Source organism: Carassius gibelio, chromosome A22, assembly GCF_023724105.1.
Source record: "Carassius gibelio isolate Cgi1373 ecotype wild population from Czech Republic chromosome A22, carGib1.2-hapl.c, whole genome shotgun sequence".
Taxonomy (NCBI): Eukaryota; Metazoa; Chordata; class Actinopteri; order Cypriniformes; family Cyprinidae; genus Carassius; species Carassius gibelio.
The window spans coordinates 5,961,627-5,982,000 of NC_068392.1; the positions used below are offsets into that span (position 1 = coordinate 5,961,627).

Here is a 20,374-nt window from a genome sequence, read left to right on the forward strand (position 1 = left end):
GTTTGTTCCTCACACAAAGCTATGACACAACTTCAAAAATACATGTGCATATTGAACAAATCACATGGACTCACATAGACTCATTTTCCATATGTTCATGGGCCAACATTAGGGGCTTGAGCATCATTCTTATCAACCACTGGCCTTAGTTAAGAGTTAGGTCATGGTTAGGGTCTTACCTTGTCCTCAGGTGAACTGCTAAAGAAGACGTCTTCTGGAATAGAGGTCGGGGACAAGGACGAGGATGAGCTGGGTGTTGAGACCTGGGCACGAAGTTGCGAGCATGGTTTGCAATCTGAGGCTGAAACACAAAATGTTCCACCATGACTTCAGCTAGAATTACTATCCATCTTAGTGATTCCTTGATCTCCGTCTTAAAGTATTGCTTTTGGTCAGGTGCCTTATCAAACATATTGGGGCCGTGCACCAGACAAAACAATTCTGTATATAATTACATCATATCTATTGTGTTTATTCCTGAGGATTGTGACATACAGTAGCAATAATAAAGATAAGGTTCTGGAGTGCCAGTATGACGGCATACCCTAAATAAAATACTCTAAATAGCTACTGCCAGAACTTATCAGCGGCTTCCATTAACTCCAGCATATTACATCAACACACAGCTGGAGTCAGTTGAAGCTGGAAACGTTCCCCTGTAAACAGAAGATCTTAATCTGATGGAAAATGGAAGCATTAGTTTACAGAAGCAAAACTTTGGGCTGTGTTTGATAGCGGGTATATAATGGGCTCCAGACTTGTGCTACAGGACGGGTGTCAAACTCAATTCCTGGAGGGTGGGAACCCTGCAGAGTTTAGATCCCTAATTAAACACACCTGATCTATCTAATCAGGTCCTTCAGGCTTATTTGAAAACTACATTATATGTGTGATGGAGCAGGGTTGGAACAAAACTCTGCAAGGCTCTGGCCCTAAAGGAATTGAGTTTGACACCCCTGCGATAGGGGAACCCAAGGTCCTTCAGAAAACCATCTAAGTAACTATGCTTCAAAAGAACAAAGAAATACTTGACTTTTCTTCTACCTGGAATCAATTTGCTGACCCGAAGATCATTTGAACCTGAAAATGAACTTGTTTTTTTTCCCAAAACAACCATATAACCAACTGCAGAACCCCAAAAGTACCATTTCAGAGCCTGTATTTTTCTGAACGTAAACTCAATGTTCTGCATCTTTTTAGATTTGCATAATTTTCCTTCCTCTTTCAAGAACCATTCTTTTGAGTTAAATTAAGGCCCACCAATTCTGGGGCACCATTTAAGTGACCTTTCCACACCTCAGAGTAGCTGATTTTACAAGATGATTATGGCAATAATGATATAAACTATGACAAAACCCAGACACCAAAGTCCAATCCAGAAGTGTTCTCCTTCACCGACTCCCTGTCCTTAAACGATGGATGAATGAACTGTACAGTACTTTCTGGTGTAAATCATCTCGGGCCTAGACGAATGACAGAGTCTTAGAGCACTGAGGTTGTTTGTATCTGAATCAGACAAGTGATATGTAAACTATTAGAGCACCATGATGCTTGTCATGTTCAGATATCCTTTTATGGCTGCCCCTTCTTACCATATGCTCCAACATAAATACTTAAAAGAAAGAGGTGGGGGGGGGAGCTCTCAGCTTTTACAAGTTACTGTAGGTCTAACTGCTGAAAACTTCAGTGTTTTCACACACTTCAAGGCCATTGCACACACTATTAAGATACAAAGTTTCATGTTGTTCTAAATAAAAGGAAACAGGCTCGAAATAGCCTAACCGTCCCATGCACTTTAGTCGTTGAATCCCTGGTGGAAGTGAAACATTTGCCAATCGCAATTTGGAGATTTCTGTTATGTGAATCTTGTTTTTGCCTTTTTCTTTTTAAAGAACAGTAGAGCAAAGAGAGGAAATGACATGGGATCAGGAAATTGCACTTCCATCACTTGTTTGAGCACCATGTCTCTGAGCGCAACACCCTAACCACCTCGATCAGTATTTTGAAAACACATCCAACATTCCTGTTCTGAAGTTTGGTGGTTTCCAGTTATTCCGTCTTTTACCACAAACTGCAGTAATGACGTAATCGCACAGATCTGTCCTAAGTGTGAAAATGTGGTTTTGTATGTGCTAACACGTACAGTCAGGTCATGAGAGCGGCATGCAAAAGCTCATTCTGTTCACAATATGACCGGTCTTCTTAAGCACCGGTGGTCTGACAGACCACAAATGCATGCAAAAATAAAACAACACTATTAGTATACTTTCATAGCTGAAAAATTCCAATGAAGTAGGCAGATACACACACACATTAGATATATAACCTTACAAAAATACCATTGTAACCATAGTTTTCACCAAAAAACCTTGTTCCTACAGTTTATTACCTATATTTATAGTCTCTACAAAATCATTGGTAAACTGGAATTTAGTTATAATTCCGAGATCCAGAAAGACACAATCATCCTCTCTACCTCGTTTGAAGGACCATCGTTTCATCCATGAGAACGAGGGCCAGGAGTTGTGAAGAGGAGGATCTGCCATGTGGACGTTGCGAGTCTCTCCCAGAGGAGTTGGTGAGCGATATATGAGAAAATCTAGAGTCTGAGATCAGTGGAGGGAACCGCTGGGGATTAACTAACATATGATTCAAAGTCAAGAGGCATAGACGCGGGGGCTCACAGTGAGAGAGAGAGGGAGGGATAAAAGAGAGACAGAAGCACTGCTGGGTCTGAATGGGGTGGAAATGTGTTTACCTCAACACCTACAAAAAAAATATCACAGTGATGGTATCAGGTGATAAATATCACAGTACCGTCTCTTCAAAAATGATTTGGACACTTAAGTCACACTTACTTCACATTATTTGGAAACTTTTATCAGATCATAACAAAACTTGCTCCACCCCTCAAATGACTTTCCTGTTCTGCAGACATCATCAAGACCATTTATTTTTAGACTCCTCCCCTTCAAACAACCTGCCACTTTTCACCATTCCATTTTTATTTCTGATTACGTTTTGTTTTAAGGTGTAGATGTTAGTCTAATTATACAAACATGAACTGAATAATATTAATTGACAACAGTACATGCACTTACTATATGGCTAAGTTTTGGGTTTAGTTTAGCTGCATGGAATTTTACAGTTTACTGTTATTGCTATAGAAAGTACATGTAACTATGACACATTAAAAAATAAACTGAAACATTAAAAAAAAATCTGAAATATCAATAAATTTGAAAATGCTGATTTTAAGTTTGGCTCAAATGCACAAATATTTTTGCGGCCAATGTACTTTAATAACCATGTTATTGTGTAACTGTCATATTCATACATCTACCATAATATTTCTGTCACAAATATGCCTATATATATATATATATATATATATATAAATAAAGGTACAACCATGATATTCTTGGGAATACCATTTTAAAAAACATTGTACATGGTTCATTTCAATGCATCACAGTATTTTGACAAAAAAACCAATGGTATTTTTGCAAGGTGGATGAAAATGAAATTTATAACGGTGTGCACGGTCTGGTGAACAATAGTGAAAGTGGAAAACACCATCAGTGAAGAGCAAAAACAGGCGTCGCAACGGTTGCTTTTGAAAAATAACAGAAGACAGACACAATTAACACCTAGTATGATTTTCTACACTCAGCTGCACCAAAGCGAACAAACTGCATTTCTGCTTAGGCAGTTCCTTAAATGAAACGGGTGAACAATAATGGCCGAAAGCAGCAGTGAAATCCTTCAAGTCGAACTCTAGTTGGGTCCTCATAGTCCAGAATGTCCAAGCTTCATCCCAAACTCGAGATTAAACACATTAAAGGTTGTATGATAGCTTATCTGGAGCTGCAGAAGATAATGCTTTCCCAGAACAATGCCACAGATTCAGTTCAAATCGCACAAAAAGTCAGCATCTTTACCGTGTATTAACTAAATCAAGCATTTTTATGTACTCACCTTAATCTTTAAATACAAACAACTATCCACGACTAGCAAAACGTCCTCCCCTGAATCGAACACATGAGTTTCTGGCAGCTGAAGTGTCTGAATAGAGCAGAGTGCTGTGTTAACCACAGCCTAAACGCACAACACTGCTACAACTTCCTCTTTAGACTGACATTCAGCACAGACACATGGCCTTTACGTGAACACACACATACAAGGCCCTTCTTTCGGACGTGGTATGAACCAAACATAGGGATTGTGGATGTTTTGATTCAAACTGTAGAAAGCAAAAACAGTCTTTTGTGCATGTGGGGTGATGACTGCATAGTTCCCACACTGAGTGCATCTGTGCAGGGTTTTGGAAGAGATCAGCAGAACTCAAATCGGCTGGTGGTTAACGTGGTGAACGAACCCCTTCGCAGAGTTTGTTTTGCATAAACTAGTTGCTGTTCACAGTTCACTGACTAGTGATGAAACGGCTATTTCCTGCTAATTGTACAAGTGCTCTTTTGACAGCACAATGTTGAGACATTTTCTCAGTAACAGACCTGAGTGTCTCTTTATGGTTTTACTAAAATGAGGATCATGTAAATAATATGATCAGTATTACGGGACATTTGTTTGGTACTAACATTGCATGGGTCAAAAAAAAAAAAAAACATTGTATAGATCAAAATGAGATTTTTCTTTTATGCCAAAAATCATTAGTACTTAAAGTAAAGATCATGTTCCATTGTTCCATGAAGAGATTTTGTACATTTCCTACCGTAAATATATCAAAATGTCATTTTTGCTTAGTAATATGCATTGCTAAGAATACAGTTGAATAATTTTAAAGGTTTTTATTTTCGCAGTATTTAGATTTTTTTTTTTGCACCATCAGATTCCCGATTTTCAAATATTTGTATCTCAACCAAATATTGTCTGATCCTAACAAACCATATATCAATGGAAATATTAATTATTCAGCTTTCCGATGATGTATAAATCTCAATTTTAAAGTTTACCCTTAAGACCCCTATGTTTTGTGGTCCAGGGTCACATATAAATATTTTATGGAAATGTAAACAAATGAGAAATGCTAACATTGGCAACACCTGAATTACTGAAACTACTAAAACTAAAAAAAAAAACTTAAAATCTTAAAAATCATAAAAATGACAAAACTCTCTTCAACTTTGGACACTATGTGGGACAAACTCTGAATTACTGTTTACTAAAACTATTTAAAAATAGTTTTCAGGTAATTTAAATAAAAAGCTGAAATTACAAATACAATAGAAATATTACGAAGTGCACTAAAATAACTAAAACTAAGACTGAAATAAAAAGTCATTTAAGCTATATAGAAATTAGATTTATGTATGCATGTATATATATATATATATATAAATATAAAATTATAAACCAAATATGTAAATATGAAATAACAAAAATAATACTATACAATAACACTGCTTAAAACACTTTTTACTCACTAGTTTGAACTGACAATTAAAAATACTTTTATTTACATTACTTAATACATTACAGAACATTTTATGCACAAAATGTTGTATTTTTAACAACAAAGACTAATAAATACAGCACTAAATGTATTGCTCATTGTTAGTTACTATGGTTAATTAGGGATGTTACTGTAAAGTGTCGCCGTTTATTTGGTCTTCAGACATGAGAATTGTCTTTTTTCTGAAAATCATAATTTCCATCTCCAGCACATCTCAAATCAGACCTTCTGTTGTGGAAATTATGATGGAAATTACACTATCATCATTTTACAAATCAAAATCTCCTTCGTCTTTGTAATGCTAATTTTATAGCTAGCATTTTATGTATCTCAAATACACACAATTAAATGAGATTTTAAAACTTTTCTGCATAATTCAACAAAATATTGTCCACAAATTATATTTACCTGGACTTTTCTTCATTTTTCAAGCACGATGCTGTCTTCAGTGCAAACAGAGGACACTGAGGAGAAAAAAAAAAAAAAAAAAAAAAGCTAAATGTTGTAAGATGAAGCCACAAATTAGTAATGTGCGTCACATTTTTACATCAGATTTTCATAATTCACTCTGGGACAAGTATGAAGTAATGATATATATTCATAAAAGATATGTTTCAACTCTACAAAAGTTTTGAATATAAAATATTCACAGAAGTTCCCGAAAAGTAATGTACCATGTTGTTGTACCATTTAATACTGGTTTCATTACAGTACTTTTAAATGCCATTTTGTCTTAATTTTGTCATTGTGTGTATAAAATGATATAATGTTTGTTTTAAAAACATTTCAATTGCAGTTCATCCAGAACTTAATAAAATAAATGAAATTGAAATAATTTACTCACCCTCATGTCATTCCATGTACTTGTCTTCAGAGGAACATTAAATGAGAAATTCTGTTCTTTCGCCTTTATATCTCTTCATATGTACAAAAGTTATACATTATATTGGCAACAGACACATTTGCAAGCCATTGTTTTCCCCAAATAATTTTTAATTCATAAATTTCATATAAACAGTTAATAATTTACACACAGCAAGATTCATTTTCATTTCATTGCAATATTTACTGTACACGTCACTGCTTGGCTTTCCTTGAAAAACTAAAACTGTCGATCCGTTTCTCATGGCACAGTTTGATCCTGGTCAGATGGATTCGTTGGTTTGTTTAAATAAGAGACATGGTTTCCACACGCAACATAAAGGGCACAAATTCAACAAGCGAGGGGGAAGTTTTGATGAGAAAGTGTGTGCTGATGATTAAATAACATTTAAAAAACAAAACACAAAAAACAAGCAGAACGAAACAGCAGGGATAAACGAAACAAACAAAATGATCCAATGTTCAACTAAACAGAAAATTGTACATGACAACAGTTCGGGGAAAAAAATATACAAGGGTGCTGATTATTTGACGTTTAAACAGGCCATCATATGTAAGCCCCGAAAAAGACAGATTTACACAAGAAAGAAACATTCAACACATTCAGTATTAACTAAACTTGATTTTCTGTTGTAACTGGGGCTGACATGATGTTTTCTGTAAACTATGGAAGCCCGTTTCCGCCACAAGATCAAATACAAGTAATATACATAATTCAATCTTTTTTTGTGCAATTCTAAGAAAAAAGGTCACAATCATGAAATGCAAACATAGTTGTTTATATGTTTTTTTTCTGCCATACAAAACTAAAATTGTAATTATTTCATCTAATGATTTGTGACTTTTTTTTCTCTTGCAATGGCAAGTTTTTATTTTTGTAATTTACCTTTTTTCTTACAATTAAGTTTCTTACAGATCCAAATCTTCTTCTCAGAAACTAGCAAATTTTATTTTTTTCTCTTTCAAGTTTATATCTCGCAAATCTCTTTTTTCTCGTATCGTAGAATTTTCGTCTATCAATTCCGACATATTTCTTGCAGTTGTGATTTTATATCTCTTAATTCAAAATTTGCGAGGAATTGCGAGGAAAAAAAAGGCAGAATTGTGAGAAGTTTTATTTTTTTCATCTCATAGCAGAAACAAGCTCCAATAGTAACCTATTTGTATAAGTTATCATTTCAGATGTCAACTATACCTTTATTTTTGCTTGACTGTAGCTTATAATAAAGTATGCAGTGGTCTTTTCCAGTTTTTCACATTGAAAAACAATTATTTATTCAAACGGTCACCTTTATGAATCGCAATGTAGAGGAATTTTCTGTATCGTACAAAGAAAGGGATAACAATTTACAAATACAAAATGCTGACAAAGGATATGCCATCATTTTTGGGATGGCAAACAGGTAGTTGTACATAAAATATAAAAAATAAATCAAACAATGCAATGTCGTACAAAGAGTTTCATTGCAGGCCAGACCCCCAAAACAGTTCGTCATCCAATCATTTTAGGGATTAAAATCGATGTCTTTTATATCTCTGAATCACAGTGTAATGCCATGAACAAAAGACATCACACTTTTTTTGAAAAGAAGGCTATATACATTGCTAATGTTAATTCTGTAATGTACATGAATGGTAAAAGTTTACAGTCAAAAGTTGAGGTAATTGAATTTGCCCTCCCTTTTTTGACTATAAAAATAGAAATTAATATCTCTAAGTGTAATACTTTTTTCTTTTAAAGTCAATAAAATACATAAAATGCCTTGTGCTCAACCTGTTCTGCTTTTTTTAGCTTGCTGTAAAAAACTGTATTTGGTTGTTTTTGTTACTACGTTTATTAAAGGTCATTTATCAAAATGATATTCTCTCACTTAGACTTTTACACTGGGAGCTGCCAAAGTTGTCTTTTGGGTAACAGTGAATCAATCGTACGATGTTTGGTGGTTCGTCAAGCGCACAAAGCAAGCCGTAGCATATCCAAGAAGAGACAAGTTCAGCTTAATTAAAAATGAAAATAAAAGAATATCATTCACATATACCAATACAGTAAAACCGAGCCAAGGATTGAGCCAAAGATGTCCTAACCGGTCAAGAAATCTGTACAATAGGCTCCAGTATTTTGAGGATGTTCGGGGAAAAACAATCCGGTCCAGGGAGTTTGTTGGCCAGGTTTGGCTTGAAGGATACTTAGGTTTGTGCAAGGCACTATAGATCCACTAGGGGCGCTCAATTTATTCCGCGAAACACATCGGAGAGGCATCGAAAGATGTGAAATGCTTTAGAAATGGACGACTGGCATTCAAAGGCATCGTTTTTTTGCAGTTGTCCATCCATTTTTCTCGTACGATTAAGCTAGCAGTGGATAAAATTGATTCTCCTCCGATTAACGAAACCCAACGCTCACATCTCCCTGAGGAAAAGAAAACGTTTCTATGGCACATAGGATTGTCCGCGAGGGTATTTATGAACGCATGTGGAAGTAAAGTCAGGTGAAGTCCGTGTTTACTATAAACTATGGCATTGATAGAAATGGGTTTTTTTTCACAGTAGAAAACACATGAAAGAGAAAAAGACATTGACAATCACATTTGGTGCAAACAAAACAAAACAAAACAAACAAAAAAAACAGCGAACAATTTTTTTTGTATGTGAAACTACTTAACTCGGGGCATTAGAACATTTGTTTAGTTAGATACTGCAGTGAGTGAAGAAGAGCTGTTTCATCATGTGTATTTTACAAACGGTTGTACCCAAATTGTAACTATAGTCAATAAAAAATATTGCATAATGTTTCATGGGCATTTTTACTCAACAAACTGTGAATCAGTAGTCGCTCAAGAAATGAATTGAACGGTTAAATTGAAATCACAGAAAACGTACAATGTTTACGAATTAACGGCGAGTGGGTTGTACAATTTTTTTTTTTATAATTCAAATAACAAAGAGATAAAATGCTTTATTACCTCATACAGATTAGCAAAGCCAAACAATGTACCATAAAATAAAAAACTGCTTTTCCCCACACACTTGACGTTATAGGCGTCTTTTAACGTTGTACTTTTGTAATACTTAAGGATAAACTTAAATTTAATCGAATTTTTCACAACCAAACTGGCTCTGCGTATTTCAAATGATTCAAAAGACAGACGTCACACGTTAAAGTGAATCTTTTGGTTCTAAGCTTTCTCCAAAATCAAAATCGAATAAAGGGAAACAATAATCATTACGAGAGAGAACCTCTAGTGGCCGAATTTGGGATTGCGGACATGGTTTTTGCTGATACAGAAATTCAAACAACTAAAGAGAGATGCACTTGGTACTAAAAAAAATCTAACAATATACTGAGGTAGACTTTGTCCAAACAACCAACAGAAAGACATTAGCGTGAAACCAACTGCGTTCGTGACCAATAAACAACTAAAAGACTAGTTTTACCCGCCTTAGAGTATTGTAATAAAAGCTAGCAGGGATTTACATAATTATGAGGATCATAAAATAAATAAATATCAATAGTTGGCTTTTCAAAGGTATGGTAGTCTTGTTATTTAGCAAAAAAAAAAAAAAAGGCATCTGACGACTGCTCCATTTTATAGGAAAACAATTCTTTGTAATAGTGTTCGAAGAGCAACAAGCAAGTTTTATTTCTTAGATTCTGCTATGTACATCTAAGATAAAGCCAATGGGACCAACATTTTTTTTTATCAGTCTACAGTACAAAAATGCAAGAAATGGCAAAAATTCAACCTCGTTCTGTCGTTTCCCTCCCAAACTACCCACAAATAAATATACATCCACAAATATACATGCACATAAATGAAATGTGCACATTTTTATGACTACAAGCAAGATCCAGTAAAAACGGCATCTCTCGCGATTAGAGAAGGCACAAAGTTGAGGAATTATGCGTCTGTCTACGAAAGCTGTCTGTTTTTCTTTTTAAAGGATTAGGATTATTTGGGAAAAAGCTGCGTCATTCTGACAGAGTGAGGAAGTTTACTTTCCCTGTGGTCTTCTAAGACTTCCCTTTCTCAGAACTAGAGCGTAAACGCTGTTATTATGCGAAGCTGTGCGAGATCTACACTCACTTTTGATACTTTAACAGGTACCAGAGCCTGATCGGGGATAAATTACAAGAATGTTTTTTGATCCGATTAAAATATTGCCAGGTTGAATATTTCTGCTGTCAAAACACTAAGGACCTGGAATCCCTAGGTAGAGCTTCTCTCTCACAATAAGATCCTAAATCCACCTGAAAAATCAGGTAAATAGTAAATTGAGCCAAAAACAACCTTTCATATCCCACGGAAGAAAATGCTCTGAAACATTCCCAAAACATTCTCCCCAACAGCTATCGGAATCCCAAAATGTAACTGAGGAACATCCAACAAAAATGTTTTGTTAAAAAAAAAAAAAAAAAAAAACAGCTTACGAAAAGACATTGTTGCAAAACATATTGCATGAGCAAAGCCAATGAAGACATCAGAAAAAGACATGAATTATGTACAAAAGTTCAGATGTTGTGAATATTTATATATAATATATATATATATATATTTTAATACCCACTACATATCAGAGCAGCAAGCTATTGGTCAATCTGATTAACTCTTTTGTCCAATTCATAACTGTTAAATATCCTTCAGCCGGTGAAAAGGACAGGAGAAAGAAAAAAGCTCAGAGAACAGAGAAAAACAAAACAGAAAGCAAATAAATTAAAACTCATTCACCAGAACAGCATATGAACATCATCTATGTGAATTCAGGAATTCTCCAGGACAAAATAAGAAATCATTCCTCTACAAAACAATGGTTTGTTCTAAAATAATATAAGCCCTCCCATAGTTCGACACTTTAAAGCGACTGTAGTAAAGAAATCAACACAAGCATTGATAGACACTTCTCTTTTTATAGGCCACTATCTTAAAAGATTTCCACAAAAAAAAGAGAGCGAGAGAGAGAGACAAGAAATAAGCTTCCAAAGGAGAAGGAAGTGGACTTTGAGGTGACCTAGCCGAAGCAGCTTTTCTGGTTGATTTAGTCATGTTCACAGTTTGCATTTCCCCACTGCCCAGCTTGGCAAAAGTGTAAAAGTGTCAGAAAGCGAATGGTGCATCAGATGATGGGTGATATAGTGTCCGTTTTCGCTGTAACCATACAAGTGTAGCTGTGAGATGGAAACAATAACAACGACGACGACGACGACGACGACAAACAAAAAAGACCTGAGATCTGTATCTTTAAGGGCCTCGGCAAAAATAACGCATTTGAAAACGTCTCATTAAAAAACCGAGAGAGAAAAAGCCGAGGCAAACGTTAGGACGGACTTGATCTGGGTAAAGACAGAGTTCTGCCATTTCTCTTTCCACCGTTCATATGCGTATAGGGCACGTGCTCCTCGTAATTGCCCCGTAGGCCCACCGAGGAGCCGTTGTCCCTGCCGAGGCTCTCCTCCCGTTGGGAATAGGATGAGGGGTCCAGTGGTATGCTCTCCATGTTCTCGAAGTCCATGTCGAACTCCTCGCTCTCGGGCGGTTTGTTCTCCTCGCTGTAGAAGAAGGAGACCTCTTGGAAAGTGGGATGCAGGTCCTCCTTCATCATCTCGATGATCTCGAGGAAAGTGGGCCGCATCTTCGGGTTGTACTGCCAACACATCTGCATGAGGCTATGCCTGGGAGTAGAGTTAGAGCGACAGAAGACAATCTTAAACCACTTAAATACACCTGCATTTTGGATAGGGATGTACCGATTTTTGAAAAGTGAGAATATTTGTCAGAAATGCCTGGAATAATGGCAAAAAATGTCTGCTTTATTAGTAAATCCTGAACAGTATAGAGTATCATATACACAATAACCCAAACTGAATGACCATATCCTAAATGAAAACTGTTACAGTTAAAAAAACAAAACAAACACAAATTTTGGTAACTTGATGGCAACAGTGAATGTTAAGAGGTTTCATAAGCTAAAGCAGCAAAACTGACTTTTCAGCCAAGAAAAGATTGACACGACTCATTTCTTGCTGAAAAGATCAGGACACTCCGCATTTGCATTAGTGCTGCACTTAATTTTGGAAAAATAAATGTTTGCTCTCAACAGCAAAACAAACAAACTAAAAAAATCAGTTTTGACCGAAATAGTTTGGAGACCAAAATCATTGACTGCCGAAGAGCTTTACTTTGTCATGGTTTATCAACTGTGAACATAAGATCCTGAATATTACCTTTATTTTTCAGAATTTTGTCTAAATGAAAACTACTGTTTTGGATACTGGATGCTAAAAGGGATGTCAACAGGTTTAGGTCCACCAGCTTTATTAAAGCTTTATTATTTATTAAAATGTCGGTACTTACATTCTCTCTGGACAGTTATCAGGTCTCTCCAGGTATCCTCCATCCATGACAAACTTGAGCACTTGCTCGTTGGACAGTCCTTGGTAAGGCTGCTCGGCAAGTGTGCTGATCTCCCATAATACCACTCCAAAAGACCTAAAAGTCAGCAGATTTTTATTACAGCACTGCCAGCTCAATTGGCTGGGACTGTCCACATATGTGTTCATTTTGGCCTTTTAAAAACAGGATTGGACACCCAACAGAACCCAAAGCACTTCTCTAGTTTGTTGTAAGGGGTTTAAATATTCTTCTTAACACCAGATTAGCAAAAAATTCCAAAGAAGAGAAATACCCACCAGCAATCCGAGTGAGCGGTGAAAACGCCATCTTTTAGGGACTCTGGTGCCATCCATCTGACGGGCAATAAACCCTTCCCGCCCTTGCGATAGTAATCAGTCTCATAGATGTCTCGCGTCATACCAAAATCTGCAAAAAGAAAAACAAACATCAAGATCTTTCGTCCTTCGAATCCCAAATTTAACACTAAATCTGCTCCATTCTGATCTTCCTACCTCCAATTTTCACAGTGAAATCTTCAGCCACCATGCAGTTTCTGGCAGCAAGGTCTCGGTGGACGAACTTCTTAGCGCTGAGGTACGCCATGCCATCTGCTATCTCCGCCGCCATCTGGATCATCTCCTTCAAGGTGGGCGGTGGACGACCTGGGTTATTCTGTTAAAAAACCCACTGAAATCAGTGATCACAGCCAAAGGCTACTGGTAACTATAGATTGTGATGTTTCATAGACTGATATAGCTCTTGAAGGTGAAGGAAAACTGGATTATTTAACATCAAATGACATGATTTGGTCCATTTTATTGTTATAATGTCCTCAGTTGCAATGAAATTGGGGGCTCGTACGGGATACAGCGATTGGGGATTGGGGTCATTCTACATCAGGAACATGAGGACTTACCTCCGAATCAGGTCTTAAGCTACGCAGGTAGCTTTTCAGATCTCCGTGTGTCATCAGTTCCATGACGACTAATGTCGGTTGCCCCTTAGATACCACACCGAGCAAGCGAACCTACACGAACAAGTTGAACATTTAGACAAGCTTGTATTCTGCCTCGATTACGTTGGTCGTCCAGGTTATCTATACTCACCACGTGATGGCAGCTGAAAGCTTTCATTACCGAAGCCTCGTTGAGGAACTCGATTCTCTCACGCAGGCTCGCCGACTCGTTGACGGTTTTAACGGCCACTTTCGTATCCGGTTCGCCCTTCACAATGTCTTTCGCGATGCCTTCATACACCATTCCGAACGATCCCTGACCGAGCTCTCTCATTACGCTGATCTTCTCCCGAGGCACCTCCCATTCATCTGGGATGTACACTATAGACACACAAATTCAAATTTTCCAATTTTAATAATATATAATTTTGTGCTCTCCAACAAAAAACACGCAAACTGAAAGCTATAAAACAACAAAGAGTAAATATAATATCATATTTATTCCATTGCCACAACTATTCTGACAACCAATTAGTCAGTTCATTATTTTATTTTTGCTGTGCTCGAAATTTGAAATTGAAGGCTATACATTTTAAAATATATATACCGTATTTTTCGGACTATAAGTCTCACCTGAGTATAAGTCGCATCAGTCCAAAAATACGTCATGATGAGGAAAAAAACCCATATAAGTCGCACTGGACTATAAGTCGCATTTATATAGAACCAAGAGAAAACATTACCGTCTACAGCAGCAAGAGGGCGCTCTATGCTGCTCAGTGCTCCTAAAACAGAGCGCCCTCTCGTGGCTGTAGACGGTAACTTTTTTTCCTATTGGTTCTTGGTTCTAAATAAATGCGACTTATAGTCCAGTGCAACTTATATATGTTTTTTTCCTACGTTACGGTATTTAGACAAACTTATTGATAGTGACATTAGTTCACAATCTCTAAAATCATCTACAAAGATATATCTTACCATCATTTGCACTTAGATATTCTGGGTTTGAGGAAGCAATCAGTGGGCCAGTCGGTCCTTCGGTTTGTCTGCGAGAAATGATATTTATACATGATTGCATTGTCTAGATGATAAACAAGGACTTAATTTAAGAGTGTCTAACACGCACTTCTTCCTAAGGACAACGAAGGCTGTACTGGCCAGAAACAGCATTATAATGATGAGGATGAGCGGGGCGATCATGATTTTTATGGTCAAATCCCCTGTAAAACAAGTACATTAGATACCACAGTGGCCAAAATGACAGTAAAGTGTAATAAATACAGTAAAGCTTACTGTCTTGAACAAAGAAGTATGCAGGCTCCGTCCAGGAACCGTTGCTGGCCAGCGAAGTGGCACGTATCCTCACGCTATAATTCCCAGGATGCCCTACTCGTAATCGATAGCCATTCATTTTTTCATAAGCGATTCTGGACACACAGATTTGATCCTCCTGAGTGACGAAAAAAATAAAATAAAATTATATAAACCTCTTTGAACACAAATTTTACAATACATAACCGTTTAATATTTTAAATGCATATACTTTTAAAACACAATTTTAATACATAAATATTTTAGGTGTATATACACATATTAGACATGTTTACAATTTTTACAAATCTAAAATATATGTTAATATATTTTCACAAATATAAATGAATAAATATTTTATTGTATTTAATAATTTTTATTTTTTGATAATTTAAATATTAAATTGTATACATTTTTGTCTGTATTTCTCAATATCTAAAAGTATAAATGTTTAAATATATTCAATATTTATTCAGAAGTCTATAGATAAAATACTGAAAAAATAAAAACATGACAGCTAAAATATATACATATTAATAAACGTGAATTTCTTAGAATTAAACAAACACCTACATAGCTATCCGACATCCTCATGTATTTGAGTTCATACAGTATGATCATGCCATTGGGTGCTTTCGGCTTCTGCCATTTGATGTAGACAAATTCGGGTTCATCGGGAACAAATTCGTGAGTCACTGGCCCAACAATGTCGTCGGCTTTTACTAAGAACACAAACAGAAATTTGACACATTAGAATGTGAATTCAAACCAGAACAATAGAAGAGAGTGGTGTGGCAGTCTTACGCTCGGGCAGCGTGCGGGCATTGACGTATGTCGACATGCTGCAGCGGTTTGGGTCTGTGGGATGGTTGCAGGCCTGGATCTCGATCTGGTAGCTGGTGAAGTGGACCAGGTTGGGGATGACCATGAACTCTTTGGAGCTGGCTTTGAACACCATCTTCTGATTCTTTTCCTTCTCTGGGCTCGGAGTGGTTGAAAAGTTGGGCAGGTCGGACGATGTGCTCACAAAATTTGGCAAAGTAGCATTAGCCACACCAACTGAGCGCCGCCGTCGGTGGGGTCTGCGGGTCGACACGGTTTCATTTGGAGCGAATGAACGAAAACACCCTAATGATTTCAGTTCTAATGCTACTTCAGAAATAGCAGATTATGTGTGTGTTAAATTAGGGTTTATTTGTGCATCTGTGCACTTCTGCCATTGAGAATGATGGGAAACGTTTAGGAATGATGTCTGTCTTTGATAAGTAGTAGAAGTAAATATACTGTTAGACTGTTTGAAAGTTTGGAAACATTACTATTTTTTAATTGTTTTTGAAAGAAGTTTCTTCTGCTCATCAAGCCTGCATTTATTTAATCAAAAATACAGAAAAAAATGTAATATTGTGATATATTATTACAATTTAAAATAATTGTTTTTAAATGTATTATACTTTAAATCATCATTTATTTCTATGATACAAAGCTGAATTTTTAGGATCAATATCACATGATCCTTTAGAAATCATTGTAATATGATGATTCATTATCAAAGTTGGAAACAGTTCTGCTGCTTAATATTTTTTCAGAAAATGTGATACTTTTTTAGGATACTTTGATGAATAAAAAGCAAAAAAAAAAAAAAAAAAAAGCTATGTTTTTAAAATATAAATATTTAGTAATACAATATACACTACTGGTCAGTAATTTGGGGTCAGTAATTTTTCTTTCTTTCTTTAAAAAAATAAATAAAATCAATACTTTGGCTGAAGAGATAGTAAAGAAAATATATTATTAGAATTTTTATATTTTGAATAAATGCAGTTCTTTTTAACCTTTTATTGATCAAATATATTAGACAGCAGAACTGTTTCCAACACTCATAATAAATCAGAATATTAGAATGATTTCTAAATGATCATGTGATCGACTGGATGTTGCATGTGACACTGAAGGCTGGAGTAATGATGCTGAAAATTCAGCTTTGCATCACAGGAATAAATTATTTTTTTAAAGTATATTCAAATAGAAGACTATTATTTTAAGTTGTAATAATATTTCACAATATTACTGTTTTTTCTGTATTTTTGATCAAATAAATGCATGCTTGATGAGCAGAAGAAACTTCTTTCAAAAACATTAAAAATAGTAATGTTTCCAAACTTTTGGTCTGTACTTTATGCGCTACAATATTCATCCCATTGCCGTGGCCAATAACTCTTCTGATTTAATTGCATAAAGCTGCTAAAGATGTTTATTTTTCTCTGATTGATATGTACAGTTAAAGACTATAAAAAAGAAAAAAAGAAAGAAAATGTTTTACATTTTTCTAAATATTTAATTAACAGATAACTACATCAAAACATTTTCCCCCCAATATTATATATATATATATATATATATATATATATATATATATATATATATATATATATATATATATGCATGTGTACTATATATATATATATATATATATATATATATATATATATATATATACACACACACACACACACACACACACACACACACACACACATATATATATATATATATATATATATATTATAATTAAAGACTGTAAATATTTTGAATATTATAAAAATCATTTAAACGTTGTACATTCCAAGTTTTTTGAAAAAATATTTTCATGTAAAACTGAAAACAAAAAAAAATTATTCATGTAAATGTTATGTATTTTATTTCCAAGATTATATTTTTATATTTTAACGTAAAATTGAAGACTATGAAATATTAATTTTAAAAAAAATCATGTAAATGTTATACGTTTGATTCCAATGCTTTGATCAATTTATTTTGTCATGTGATTTTTTAAAATTAGATAAAGATGCCGCATTTTAAATTACACCTTTTTTTAATACTTATTTAGCTTTTTTCCACTTACTATAATACATATGTATAAATAAAAACTGATACAGAACTAAAGCTACACCTCAAACATAGCATAAATATAAATAAAACATAATTATCCATAATCTTGGACAGGTTAAGCTGCAATGTGGCCCGTGCAAAGCAATTAGCCAATCAACCAGTAGATAGCGCTATAGACTTTTGCTGTTCAACAGCTCAGTAAGAACCCATTTAATACTGAAACCATCTATTGACTGGAGATACTAAACTTCTAAACTGAAATAAATCATATAAATATATATAAAAAGAAGAAATGAGCATAGTGTACCTGGGTTCAAACACTTCATTATGGAGGTAGTTCTCAAAGGTCTTGCGGAATTCAGTCTCTTCGGCCTCTTTCTTCAGCTGCATCTCTGTTTTAGGACAGACACAGCAGTTGCCCGGCTGGTTGGGCTCCTCCGTTTGGTTCCCCTTCTGGTCATCTTCGATGTCGTGGTGTGTCGGCGTATGGGACGGCACCTTCATCCCTGAACGGACAGAAAGAGGAGGTACTCTTAATAAGCAGCTATGCAGCGATGATCTACAGGCGTTTCCGTTGATCAGCACCTTGCTGGCAGTAGTCGAACTTGTAGTACGTGCTGTCCTCGTCCTTCTTCTGGCAGGAGACGATGTAGTGGGTGATGTTGCCGTTGGGGTCGGAGGGCAGTTTCCATTTGAGAATGATCTCGGAGGAGGAGTTGGACCAGGAAATGGGGTCCAGAGGAACCGAGGGTTCTGTTACACATCAGAAACAGAGCTTCAGATGACAAGCGTTCACGAGGCACGCTACACAGCACCTGAGAGGAAACTGTTGCTTATTGGCCACACACGAATAATTCATACAAAAATACACATGTATGTAGTAGTGTATATGTAAGTATATATGCATATGCATGTGTAAGAATGTATGAACATGTGTGTCCCTGGAGCACAAAAGCAGTTTTAAGTCGCTGGGGTATATTTGTAGCAATAGCCAAAAATACATTGTATGGGTCGAAATGACAGATTTTTCTTCTATGCCAAAAATCATTAGGATATTAACTAAAGATCATGTTCCTTGAAGATAATTTGTAAATTGCCTACATTAAATATATTAAAAATAAAAAATTTAATAGTAATATGCATTGCTAAGAACTTCATTTGGAGATTTTAAAAAATGATTTTCTGAATATTTACATTTTTTAATGCAAAATTTGCACTTAAGACTGGTTTTGTGGTCCAGTGTCACATATACGCGTTTACTGCATTTTTAAATTTGATATATTTGAATTTGCATATGTTTTAAATTATAATTAATACAATAATGCAATTACATGCATACAATTAATATGTGCTGTCATGCACACACATTATTTTATGCATACAGATGCATGTATATCTATATTATTTATATAATAAAATTTGGTCACACTTTATTTTAGGGTTCAATTCTCACTATTAACTAACCATTAACTATGACTTTTGCCTCAATTAACCCTTTATTTGCTGCTTATTAATAGTTTATAAGGTAGTTGTTAAGTTTATGGTATTGGGTAGGATTATGAATGTCATGCATTATATGTACTTTATAAGCACTAATAAACAGCCAATATGTTAATAACAGACATGCTAATAAGCAACCAGTTATTAGTGTGAATTGGACCCTATACTAAAGTGTTACCTAAAATTTTGATTAAAATGTAATTACAATCACAGTATACAATTACATAAAATATGCATCTTTTTTTTTATACCTGTATTTCATGCATTTATTAAGATATGCATGTATAATACACACATATACATATATATATTTACAGCTTTTATGTATAAATGTAGCTGCTAAAACTTCAAATATGCCGTTTATTTACAAAGATTTGAAACAACAGAGAAATACGGCGGTGACTCACGGGTGGCGTTGGTGCGGAGGTAGATGATCTCGCTCTTGGCCCCGCGGACGAGGTGGTCGTCAGAGGCGGCGAGCTGGGCTTTGACCATGATGGCGTACTGGGTCCAGGGCTTCAGAGACATGATGATGAGACCCGGATCGATCTGACCTTTGCCCTCGGAGCCACGCACAGGAGGCTCCACGTCTGCGATCGCCCAGCTGTTAGAGCCACAGGCGTCCTGCCCGTCATATTCAGTCACGTTCTTATAAGGCCTAGACAGGAAAGAGAGACAACCTTAGACTACTTTAATACTTTCCTATATCATGTTTTTACCCACGTACGTTAAAAGCGATAAATTAAAAGCTGCGAAATATTTATATTTTAAGAAAAAATATTCGAAAGTATAGAATTTTTTATATATTTATTATGTTTATTAATTAGCGTTCAGTTTATAAACGATGCAAATAATATGCATACAAATAGTTAGGTTTTACATTCTGTGAATGTTTGATGCAATTATTATATATATATATATATATCATTCTTTTTAAATAAATGACAGAAGTTTAAATAATTTGCACAAGCATTT

At 35.4% G+C, this 20,374-nt stretch overlaps 2 protein-coding genes across 4 annotated transcripts in view; both read right to left on the bottom strand.

The window, feature by feature from the left end:
• Window positions 1–4,134, bottom strand: part of LOC127943253 (rho guanine nucleotide exchange factor 18) — a 42,198-nt gene extending 38,064 nt beyond the window's left edge. The window contains exons 1-2 of one of the 3 annotated variants that reach the window (XM_052539578.1): window positions 3,979–4,134; window positions 180–301 (exon numbers count right to left, since the gene is read on the bottom strand). Coding sequence is in view for 2 of the 3 variants with exons in the window: in XM_052539576.1 (XP_052395536.1) it covers window positions 180–301; window positions 2,477–2,546 (192 nt within the window). In the remaining variant the exon portion in view is untranslated. Of the gene's footprint in view, window positions 1–179; window positions 302–2,476; window positions 2,655–3,978 lie in introns of those variants that run through there. The other 2 variants (XM_052539576.1, XM_052539577.1) reach the window with 2 other exon arrangements.
• Window positions 4,135–6,445: 2,311 nt separating this feature from the next.
• LOC127943254 (insulin receptor) overlaps window positions 6,446–20,374 on the bottom strand; it is an 81,473-nt gene continuing 67,544 nt past the window's right edge. The window contains exons 8-21 of the mRNA XM_052539579.1: window positions 19,807–20,057; window positions 18,485–18,652; window positions 18,207–18,405; window positions 15,815–16,092; window positions 15,584–15,732; window positions 14,993–15,149; window positions 14,826–14,919; window positions 14,678–14,745; window positions 13,851–14,080; window positions 13,661–13,771; window positions 13,257–13,416; window positions 13,041–13,170; window positions 12,706–12,840; window positions 6,446–12,023 (exon numbers count right to left, since the gene is read on the bottom strand). Of these exons, the coding sequence (XP_052395539.1) occupies window positions 11,669–12,023; window positions 12,706–12,840; window positions 13,041–13,170; window positions 13,257–13,416; window positions 13,661–13,771; window positions 13,851–14,080; window positions 14,678–14,745; window positions 14,826–14,919; window positions 14,993–15,149; window positions 15,584–15,732; window positions 15,815–16,092; window positions 18,207–18,405; window positions 18,485–18,652; window positions 19,807–20,057 (2,485 nt within the window). The 3' untranslated portion in view covers window positions 6,446–11,668. The remainder of the gene's footprint in view (window positions 12,024–12,705; window positions 12,841–13,040; window positions 13,171–13,256; window positions 13,417–13,660; window positions 13,772–13,850; window positions 14,081–14,677; window positions 14,746–14,825; window positions 14,920–14,992; window positions 15,150–15,583; window positions 15,733–15,814; window positions 16,093–18,206; window positions 18,406–18,484; window positions 18,653–19,806; window positions 20,058–20,374) is intronic.